Genomic DNA, 12,167 nt, shown 5'->3' on the forward strand with positions numbered 1-12,167 from the left:
ACAATGCTAAGCATTAATAAAATTAGCATAGAGCTACCAAATTAATGTGTAAAGGGGGAAGGGAAAAAATGAGTTTAAACTAACAAGATTTAGATAATAAGAAATTAAACTTTTCTGATAAATCACTGAAGTGAAGGATTCTCCCCCATTAAAATATGATTTATAATCACCTGTGATTACTCATGTATGGTCCGTTTAGGGAATAGAAGATTTTAAAAAGTTATTATTGAATGACATTTTAATCTCTAGACTATTTGAATGTTCAGCTATTCCACAAAATCAAAGGATCAATTTTTGTAAGCAGCATCAAAGATTAAAGACCATTTTCATAAAAAACACTAACCAAAACTCGTCCGCCAAAGATATAGCCCTTATTTCCGAGAACTGCACACGTATGCGCGGCTCGTGGCTGCGGTGGAACACCACCCTGCAAGCAGAGATCAGAAAATGGAGAGCAAAGGCTTGAAACATCTATAATGAAGTCACATTCCTATGCTCAGTATGAGAAATACTTGACTGCTAAGTTACCATTACCTATGTAACTTAATTCAAAACCTTAATGCAAAAGTTCGTTCTCAATAGTAATAATTATAGACAAATACTACTCTTAAGGAATTACATTTATTCACCCTGATTTTTACTTTTTTTTTACAATATTGACTGATTTATTTTTTTTAATTAATTTTTTTTTTTTTTTGGCTGTGTTGGGTCTTATTTGCAGCATGTAGTATCTTTTATTGTGGCACGCGGGCTCTCTAGTTGAGGCATGCGGGCTCAGTAGTTGTGGTGTGAGGGCTTAGCTGCCCCACAGCAAACCAGGGAGTGAACCCACGTGCCCTTCATTAGAAGGCAGATTCTTAACCACTGGACCACCAGGGAAGTCCCTGATCTTTACTTTTTAAAGTGTTTTTCTTAAATGCCTGACACTATTTGGCAAAATAAGATTTCACATAGGGACTTCCCATGCAGGGGACATGGGTTCAAGCCCTGGTCCGGGAAAATCCCACATGCCATGGAGCAACTAAGCCCATGCGCCACAACTACTGAGCCCGGGTGCCTAGAGCCCGTGCTCCGCAACAAGAGAAGCCACCGCAATGAGAAGACCACAGTGAGGAGCCCGTGCACTGCAACGAAGAGTAGCCCCCGCTCGCCCCAACTAGAGAAAACCCGCACACAGCAAGGAAGACCCAACGCAGCCAAAATAAATAAATAAATGTATAAAAAAAAGAAAAAATTTTTCATATAAATTTTAGCTTAAAATATAAATATTTAGGGCTTCCCTGGTGGCGCAGTGGTTGAGAGTCCGCCTGCCGATGCAGGGGACACAGGTTCGTGCCCCGGTCTGGGAAGATCCCCACATGCCGCGGAGCAGCTGGGCCTGTGAGCCATGGCCGCTGAGCCTGCGCGTCCGGAGCCTGTGCTCCGCAACGGGAGAGGCCACAGCAGTGAGAGGCCCGCGTACCGGAAAAAAAAAAATATATATATGTATATATATAAATATTTAAAAACATTTTCTTTCTCTCCCTTGCCCATCCCACCCCCTCTTTTCCTCCCTTTTCCTCTCTCTTTTCTCTCCCTCTCTCTCTCTCACTCATACACACACAGAGAGACACACACACACAGAGTTAATATTAATATGAGTGAGCAGTACACTGTGTGATGATCTCAGAGACTTAAAAAAAAAATCAATCTGCCCCCCCAAAACTCTTGATGCTTCAAATTCCACAATAGGAACTTCATTCTTGGCTTAAGCCAGTGTTTAGCTCTTACTAAAACTCTTCACATTAACTGATAATACTTCTTTATACTTTACTTTGAATAAATATAGCAGAACTTTTCTTCAGAGAAGTTTGGGGTTGGTGGGAAAAGAGAGGGTATAATGGGTAGATTAATGAATAAGATTTGAAGGAAGAATTTTCTGCATAATTTCCATGTGTTCATGGTGGGTACTTCTGTGTATGTATTTAATTCCAAGTTCTGAAAGAACCCAACATTTTCAGCTCATTGGCTACCAAATGTGGGCACAGGAAATTTAAGCACTACATCCAATATCATAACCTCCTAGAATTTTTTACTTGAATAATTATGAGGTCAAAATGGTAAGAAATAATTCAGATATTACCTATATAACACTTAAATAAATGAGAGAGAACCATAAATGAGAAAGAACCATTTGTGTTGCAGTTCCCAATACTTCCAACAAAACAAAAGTTTTATTGTCCCATCCCTGATCTGAAATTCTGGAAAAATTCTTCTACTATATACACATTCATTATGAAATAAATATTGACTTCCTCCTTTTTTATTTATGAAATACATTTAATATCCAACCAAAGCTTCTGAATAAACTGAGTTCATACCAGTCCAAACAAAAACAAAGTAATGGCATTTGCATTAGCCTGTGTGGCTAACTGCATAAATAATGCACAGTGCTTATTAGGTCATTTGAAATACTGAAAATAACCCAAAGACCACTATTATATTCTACTGTTCTCATAGGGTTATAAGTCCCATGTAGGAAAACACTGTCAACTTTCCATTTAACAGATGACATTATATGGCTTATCTAAAAGTACACAGTTCTTTTCAACCAGTTTCTTCAACTTCAACAGCAATAACTCTAACACTCTACCATGTTACCTTTCCTTTTGCTGCAGATATTTAGGAACAATTAATTAATTTAAGAATGTCTCTAAAAAATAAAGGGAACAAATTCTAGTTGCAACCACATCAGAAAAACCTTCAGATATAATATAAACAATGTAAGAACTTATTTGAAGAAATAATCAGAGAAATCACAGTGAAAATACTGTTAACACTAACTGAAAGAGTGTCAGTGCCCATTAGGCTGTTGGTGCAGAAGGGGGGAAGGGGTACGGATTAACGTAAGGAGAGAGAGAAGGAGTCACAACAGAAAGACCTGAAGTCCAAAGAACTAATTATAAGCTACCTCAGTTCACTTATCCCCAGGAGTACATTCTAAAAATATGCCTGCAGTAGCTCCAGACTCTTGCTTATTCTCTAAGGGAGCAGAGCGTTAAGAGGCCTGAAAGAGATCCAGGATGAGTTTCAGTAGATCCAGTCTCAATAATATTTCTCTCCACCTGCTTGCTGATACGAAATTATTTTAACAGAGATAAGATGCTTTTATTTCATTAATACATAAATCTTAACATTAAAATGCTGACTGCAGGAAAATTCAATCAACAAATATGATCGACTGATAGTTGATCAGTTCCAAAATTAGAAGAGAACAGAAGAGCACTGAAAAGCACTGCTTGGAAAAAGAGGATGCTGAGAAGGGTCAAACCTTGTAACACCTGCTATTTTGCACAGAACCTCCCTCACTACCATCTACAGAAGCTGAACTGCAAGGAAATTTAGTCATATGTGCATGTTAGTGGACAGAAATTTGGTTTTGCCTGTTCAGCATTCTATTCTGCACAGTTCTGTTGAGCTGACCAATCACAATACCTTGCTCCCCTAGGGACAGACCTGAGACTCAGACCTGGCCAGTCATCCCCTTGGCAGCAGGGACTCATATAGAGTAGGAACATGCCTAAGTAGAGCCAGAGTCCTTTTCTAGGACAAAGATATAAACATTGACAGAATACAGCACCAATAGAAAGATCTGCTGGTGTTGCCAGGGCCATATTCCCTTCTAAATGAGCTGGACAGTCTGCAGTAGACAGAATAAAGCTAGCACACAGAGAAGCAGGAAGAAGCCAACAGAGAGATGCAAATATTGTGATGGTGTTGGATAACTGGCTCCAGTTCCTAAGGTCCTGGTCCCTGTAGCTCTTCCACTGTGTGAGCCACTTCAAAATATACTTCCCAGCTATGTGAGAATTTTTTAATGGCGTAAACTAATGTGAATTTGTGTTTGCTCACTAGCAGATGAAAGAGTATTAAGATTTCGAGGGTTTATGAAACATGGGCTTTTTAAAATCATGGACTTTGTTACACAAGGACTTTTTAAAAGAGACTTCATTAAATCAGGGCATTACACGTGTGGGTAAAGAATGATAACGGCGCCTCTTTAGATTTTTCTAGAAAACCTTAGTTAGCCTGGAGAAAAATATGTGATTAAAAAAAGTACTAATAACAGTTCTCATGAGAGAACCCCTTTGTATATGATAACAAACTCAATTACTGAAATCCAATAACTCAGTAAAAGAAATAGATTTTAAAAGTATTAATGAGTATACAAACATAAAGGTGACTTTTTACAATACTTACTTTAATTTCTGGTTGAAGCCAACTCTGTGTCTTTGTGTCAAATATGTGAACATCATTATGCCATCCCCAGAATATCTGCTCTTCCTAAAAAAGAGATTTTAAAAATATTTTTAAAAGCTTTTATAATTTTTAGATTAGTATTATAGTTTCACTGCATATTTACTGGTGAAATAATAGGCACTTTTACAGAAATAGAGTTAAGTGTGACCATAGTCATAAAGCTAACGCATACACCAGTGTAACCACAATCGTAAAGCTAATGCATATACCAGTGGTTCACAAAGTGTGGTCCCTAAGCCATAGCAGCATCACCTGGCAACTTTCCTTCTCGTAGTATTGCTTGCATGAGTCATAACTTTGCTTGTTGACAATCTTCCACTTCTCTCAAAGGAATATCTCTTTTAAAATTGCAGAGAACAGAATGATATTTACATTTGGAAATCTCTTTTCCTAAAGTACAGGTTCAGAATTCCTAATCATTGCTGTTAGAAACTTTAGGGAACAATGATTCCTTTTTCCAAAAAATTCCAATCAATTCTACTTAACCAAGCACCTTGTTCTTATGCATCAAACTTATGCTCACTCTCTTGTCTTCTAGGAAGACGAAACTATTGGCAAGGCAAAGATTTAGCAGTTAGACTGTATTTAGCATCTTCTGCATTGCTGAAATCCTCTACCACTATTCTAGCTTACCTCTGTACCAGTTTTATGTTATATGTCAGGAATATGTCATTCATTTTTGTCAGGACTTGTCAAACAAGCCAAATAAACTACATAATTTATTTAGTTTAGAATCTAAATGAAAAAATCTCCCTGTACACCATAAACTTTAGGACATGATCATTAGCCTAACTGTACTAGAGGAGAAAAAATGAGAGACTTCACTGATGAGCAGACATAATTAATGGGAAGTTATATTACTAAAAATTATCAGTAATACTGTAAGTAGCAAAACTTTAAAGATATTTCATTTTAAAAACTCAAAAACCATGTAAACCATTTTTAACACTTAAAAATCATTCAGTTTTATTAATTAGCATGTATTAATTTCACACATAGTCTAAATAAAGACTATGGAGAATTTTTAAATACCTATATACAAAGAGATATACATGAACTGTACATATACCTTTACATTAATAATGTATAATAATAATACATTCTACTAGAAGGTAAAACTGAAGAGTTACTGTGTATCTTGGTGGTGAGATCAATGGTTTTTAAAGTTATCGTTTAAAAGATTTCATTTTTATAAGTCATGAGTTCTTTCCTTAATAATAATTTATTCTCTAACCAGTAAGAATAAATAGAAAAAGTAATATGACTACCAACTTACTCACTCTCATACAGAAGCCAGACTGAGCTATGAATAGTTCTGGTGGATGTACCTAAAAGGAGGTGTATGTCAGCAACAGCCACTGCAGTTACCTAAGAACAAAGTTTTTCCAAGTTGTGCTAAAGCCACTAGTTTTCTAACAGAAGCAGCTATAAGTGATTAATGGCATCAGAAAAGACATTACTCTGCCAGTAGCCATGAAGGCTGATATAATTAGGTGAGAGAACTTCCTGCAACTGAATCCAAATTCAAAAGAGAGAAAATACAATTTTTTTCATAATATCAATTACAGCCAATTAAAATGAGAAAAACTGCGTTCATTATTTCTGAAGACTGTAACGTGGCACTAACTTAGAGGAAAATGTAAACAGGGATTACTCTCTTACCCAAGACGCATCATGAACATCAAAACAATCTTGGAGTTCATTGTGTCTCCTACACCCATAGCCACCAAAATATATTAATCTGAAAAACAAAACAAAGCACACACTTTAGGAGTTCTACTTTCAGTCTGTTCACAGAAAGTTGGAAGACATCATTTCCGTCACAACCTAAACAAGCCATATAAACTACAAAACCATAGTTTAAAAAAAAAAATCCAAGAGCTATGGGAGCAAAGAGACCTAAATGAACTAATTCCAGGAAGTGATAAGCTCGCAGGAGGAGAGAAGAGGCCCATGGCTGCTTTCACACCTGATGTAACAGCAGGAGGAGAAAGAATCCAGCACAGATTGGGTTTGTAAAAGAAGCCACCCAAAATTTTAACAGTCACATGTAGGCTGGCATAGCAAATTAGAATCTTAAGAAACTCAGCCACAGAGGGAGCTTGAATCTACTGAACAACTTTTTCACATAGTCTTCAGGGAGGGCTCAGGGTCAGTCACCAACAGCTGGAAGCAGAGAAGAGCTGAGCAACTCTCCTTGAGGCAATCTGAGCTATCAACTCTAAAGTTTGGGATCTGGGCAGGAGATCTGACAGAAACACCTCAGAGGCATGCCAAGCCGTTATAGCATACAGGGTGGCTGCCCTCAAAAGGCCAGGGGGGGAGGGGCAGTGCTGAAAGAGATCTCTCAAGGTACAGAAAGTATAAAGTGGGATTGGAGAGCAAAGAGAACTCCCTAGCAACACAAGTAGGCTATGAAACAAGGAGAGATCTCCCACAGTTCTGAGAAGTAGGTACTCAGCTGTGAAGCACTGTTCAAAATCTCTAGACAATCTCTAGTGCTCAAACATGGGGCTGTAGCAAAGGAAAGTCTTGGTCCTGCATGAGAACATTTGAAGCCAGTGGTTAAACTGAATCAAACTAAAGCTGCAACAAAGCCCAGACACAGATCAACTATAGATTAGACTGACTTAAATCCCACTCTAGCAACCTGAAAAAGGAAAAAAAGGGCATGTCCTTTTCTGGAAAGAAATATTGTTTATTCCCAACTTTACTGTTCTTTCATACAGAATGTCTGTCAAATGATGAAGAAATTACAAGGTATAAGAAAAGGCAAAAAAAGTGACCCATGATCAAGAGAGGAAAGGGTCAATATAAGCTGACTCCAAGGTGGCCCAGATATTAGAATTATTAGACACGGCCTTTAAAATAACTATGGTAGAAATAGTAACAGACCAGTCTGTAAAAGGTGGACAATGTGCAGGAAGAACTAGGTAATTTTGGCAGAGACATGGAACCATGAAAAAGAGTGAAATGAAAATGCAAAAAGTTGGAAAATAAGATGTCAGAAATAAAGAAATTCATTACATAGTCATAACAGGAAACTGGACATAGCAATGGAAAAGATCAGTGAACTTGAAGATAAGTCAACTGGTAAAAAAAAGTATCCAAATTAAAACAAAGAGAATGAAAGAGTCGGGGGCGGGGAAGGGAGCCCAAGCTCTGTATAACAATATCATATGATCTAATGTGCATATAATAGGAGTCCCAGAAGGAAAAGAGACAAATAAATGGGTAGAAGAAATATTTGTTAATTAATAAGAACTTCCTAAAACTGATGAAAGATATATATCCACCAACCCCAGAAGCTCAGCACACTCTAAGCTGGATAAATACAAATAAGTGAATTTCTCACCAGAAAAATGGAGGCCAAAAGGCAATGTAATAAAGTCATTAAAGTGCTGAAAGAAAGAAAAAAATCTGTCAACCCAATGAGTGAAAAACATCACAAGGGAAATTAGCAATTACCTTGAAATGACTGAAAATGCAAACAGAATAAAACAAAACTTATGGAATACTGTGAAGGTGGTGCTCAGAGGGAATCTTATAGCTATAAATGCCCACAAATTTAAAAAGAAAGATCTCATATCAATAATATAACCATACACATCAAGGAACTAGAAAGAGAAGCAAACTAAACCCAGAGATAACAGAAGGAAATAATAAAAATTAAAGGGGAAATAAGCAAAATGGTGAATAGAAAAACAATAGAGAGAAACAACAAAACCAAAAGTTGGGTCTTTGAAAATATCAACAAAATTGACAAACCTTTAGCTAGGTTGACTAAAACAAAAGTAGAGAAAACTCAAATTACTAAAATTAGGAGTGACAGAGGGGACATTGAAACTAGAGACCAGTTTCAACTAGAGAAAGCCCGCACGCAGCAACGAAGACCCAACATAGCCAAAAATAACACACAGAAATAAAAAGTATCATAAGAGAATACCAAAAAACTGCATACCAACAGACTGTATAAACTAGATGAAATAGAAAAATTCCTGGAAAGACACACACTTCCAAAAGGGGCTCATGAAGAAATAAAAAATCTGAATAAACATATAATAAGTAAAGAGACTGAATCAGTAATCCTAAAACCTCCCAACAAAGAAAAGCCCAGGACCAGATGGCTTCAGTGGTGAATTCTATCAAATATTTCAAGAAGAATTAATACCAATCCTTCTCAAACATTTAAAAATACTGAGAAGGAGGGAACACTTCCTAACTCATTCAATGAGGCCAGCATTATCCTGAAACTGAAGCCAGACAAAAACACAACAAGAAAACTGCATATATCTGATAAGGGTTTACTATCCAGAATATGTAAAGAATTCCTACAACTCAATAACAAAAAGATAAAACAATCCAATTTTTAAAAAATGGGCAAAGGACTAGAATAGCTATTTCTCCAAAGAAGATATACAAATGGCCAACAAGCCCAGGAAAAGATGGTCAGCATCATTAGTCACTGGGGAAACACAAATCAAAACCACAATGGTGGCAGGGGCTGGGGGCGTCCCTCCTCCCACCTGAGGCTTCAGGCTGACGCTGGGGGTGGGCCCTCTACAGCACAACAGTGTACGTAGCGTAGAAACGCTGACAGATGTAGGGTGGTTGGGCCTCTGCAGCCGGGGGCTCCTGCCCTGGCCGTGTGCAGACAGGGGAGGGGGGGCGGCAGCAAGCTCCCTCCTGCTGGAGGCGGGGCTCGGACTCGGCTCCCCCAAGTTCCCCTTCTCTGTGAAAGTGAAGAATTGGTCTCGCTGTGTTTTTTAAAACCACACCCCTCCCGTGTCCACCCTGGGGCCATGCCCGGTGGGGGAGGAGCCGCCACACTGCAGGTGCAGGGCCGAGCTGTGTCCCCTGTCCACCCGTCTCTATTAAAGGACTCCCTCATGGTGGGAAAAAAAAAAAAAACCCACAATGGATATCACTTCACACCCATTACAATGGCAATTATAAAACAAACAAACAAAAAACAAAAGAAAATAGCAAGAGTTAGTGAGAATGTAGAAAATTGGAACCTTTATAGTGGGAATATAACATGGCATTGTTACTGTGGAAAACAGTTTGGTTCTCCTCAAAATATTAAACGTAGGGGCTTCCCTGGTGGCGCAGTGGTTAAGAATCCACCTGCCAATGCAGGGGACACAGGCTCAAGCCCTGGTCCAGGAAGATCCCACATGCGTCAGAGCAACTAAGCCCATGCGCCACAACTACTGAGCCTGCGCTTTAGAGCCCATGGGCCACAACTACTGAAGCCCACGCGCCTAGAGCCCGTGCTCCACAACAAGAGAAGCCACCACAAGAACCCCGTGCACCACAACGAAGAGTAGCCCCCGCTCGCCACAACTAGAGAAAGCCCGCACGCAGCAATGAAGACCCAACACAGTCAAAAATAAATAAATAAATAATAAATTAAATTAACTTAAAAAAAATGTTGACCATAGAATTACCATATGATCCACCTAAAAGAATTAGAAAAAGAAGAACAAACAAGGCCCAAAGTCAGCAGAAGGAAAGAAATAACAAAGATCAGAGAAGAAATAAATAAGAGATTTAAAAAACTAATAGAAAAGATCAATGAAAATAAGAGCTGGTTCTTTGTAAAGATACACAAAATTGAAAAATTTTTAGTCAGACTCATCAATAAAGAAAGAGAGAAGACCCAAATAAATAAAATCAGAAATAAAAGAGAAGTTACAACCAATACCACAGAAATACAAATCATAAGCGATTACTATGAACAATTATAAGCCAAAAAAATGAACAACCTAGAACTGGATAAACTCCTACAAACATACAATCTCCCAAGACTGAATGAGGAAGAAATAGAAAATCTGAACAGACTGACTACTAGCAATAAAATTGATCAGTAATCAAAAATACTCCCAAAAAACAAAAGTCCAGGACCAGATGGCTTCACAAATGAATTCTATCATACCTTCAAAGAAGATTTAACACCTATCCTTCTCAAACTATTCCAAAAAAATTGAAGAGGAGAGAAAGTTTCCAAACCCATTCTACAAGGCCAGCATTACCTTGATATCAAAATCAGAAAAAGACACTACAAAAAAAGAAACTTACAGGCTAATATCCCTGGTGAACATAGATACACAAATCTTCAACAAAACACTAGCAAACTGAATTCAACAATACGTTAAAAGGATCATACACAATGATCAAGTGGGATTTATCCCAGGAATGCAAGAATGGTTCAGTATCCACAAATCAATCAACATGACACACCACATTAACAAAATGAAGGATAAAAATCACGCAATCAACTCAATAGCTACAGAAAGCATTTGACAAAATCCAACATCGATTCATGACAAAAACTCTCAACGAAGTGGGTAGAGAAGGAACACACATCAACAATAAAGGCCATTTTTGACAAACACACAGCAAACATCATAGTCAATGGTGAAAAGCTGAAAGCATTTCCTCTAAGATCAGGAACAATACAAGGATGCCCCCTTTTTTACTTAACATAATACTGGAAATCCTAGCCACAGCAATCAGAGAAGAAAAAGAAATAAAAAGCATCCAAATTGGAAGGGAAGGAATAAAACTGTCACTATTTGCAGATGACATGATTGTATATATAGAATACTCTAAAGAGTCCACCAAAAAACTATAAAAACTAATAAATGAATTCAATAAAGTTACAGGACACAAAATTAATAGACATAAATCGGTTGCATTTCTATACACTAATAATGAACTATCAGAGACAGAAATCAAGAAAATAATTCCATTTACAATTGCATCAAAACGAATAAAATACCTAGGGATAAATTTAACCAAAAAGGTGAAAGACCTGTACTCTGAAAACTATAAGGCACTGATGAAAGATATTGACAATGACATGAATAAGTGGAAAGATATTTCATGTTCATGGATTGGAAGAATTAATATTGTTAAAATGTTCATACTACCCAAAGCAATCTACAGATTCAATGCAATCCTTATCAAAATACTGATGGCATTTTTTTCACAGAGCTAGAACAAATAATCCTAAAATTTTTATGGAACCACAAAAGACTCCAAATAGCCAAAATAATCTTGAGAAAGAAGAACAAAGCTAAATGTATCATGGTCCCTGGTTTCAAACTATACTACAAAGCTACAGTAATAAAAAACAGTAAGGTACTGGTACAAAAATAGACACATAGATCAATGAAACAGAATAGAGAGCCCAGAAGTAAACCCATGCACGTATGCTCAGTTAATCTACAACATAAGAATATACAACAGAGAAAAGACAGTCTCTTCAATAAGTGATGTTGGGAAAACTTACAGCTACTTATAAAAGAATGAAAGTAGACCATTTTCTCATACTATATACAAAAATAAACTCAAAATGCATTAAAGACTTAAGCATAAGACTTGATACTATAAAACCCTTAGAAGAAAACTTAGGCAGTACACTCTTTGAAATCAGCCTTAGCAATATTTTTTTGGATCTGTCTCCTCTGGCAAGGGCAACAAAAGCAAAAATAAGCAAATGGGACCACAACAAACTAAAAAGCTTTTGCACAGCAAAAGAAACCATCAATAAAACAAAAAGGCAACCTACTGAATGGGAGAAGATATGTCCACTAGGGGCTAATATATAAAATATATAAAGAACTCAAACAACTCAGCATCAGTTAAAAAAAAACAACCCAGTTAAAAAATGGGGAAAAGACCTAAATAGCCATTTTTCCAAAGAACACATACAGATGTCCAACAGGCACATGAAAAGATGCTCAGTATCACTAATTGTCAGGGAAATGCAAACCCAAACCACAATGAGATGTCACCTTATACCTGTCAGAATGGCTATTATCAAAAGGACAAGAAATAACATGTGTTGGCACAGATGTGGA

At 37.3% G+C, this 12,167-nt stretch overlaps 1 protein-coding gene across 2 annotated transcripts in view; it reads right to left on the bottom strand.

Moving 5' to 3' along the window:
• Window positions 1-12,167, bottom strand: part of KLHDC1 (kelch domain containing 1) — a 47,031-nt gene that overhangs the window by 19,000 nt on the left and 15,864 nt on the right. For both annotated transcript variants that reach the window (XM_060142886.1, XM_060142885.1), the window contains 3 exons: window positions 5,962-6,040; window positions 4,240-4,323; window positions 344-427 (listed from right to left, as the gene is read on the bottom strand). In XM_060142886.1, the coding sequence (XP_059998869.1) occupies window positions 344-427; window positions 4,240-4,323; window positions 5,962-6,040 (247 nt within the window). The remainder of the gene's footprint in view (window positions 1-343; window positions 428-4,239; window positions 4,324-5,961; window positions 6,041-12,167) is intronic.

This window comes from Lagenorhynchus albirostris, chromosome 1 (genome assembly GCF_949774975.1).
Source record: "Lagenorhynchus albirostris chromosome 1, mLagAlb1.1, whole genome shotgun sequence".
In the NCBI taxonomy this organism is placed as follows: domain Eukaryota; kingdom Metazoa; phylum Chordata; class Mammalia; order Artiodactyla; family Delphinidae; genus Lagenorhynchus; species Lagenorhynchus albirostris.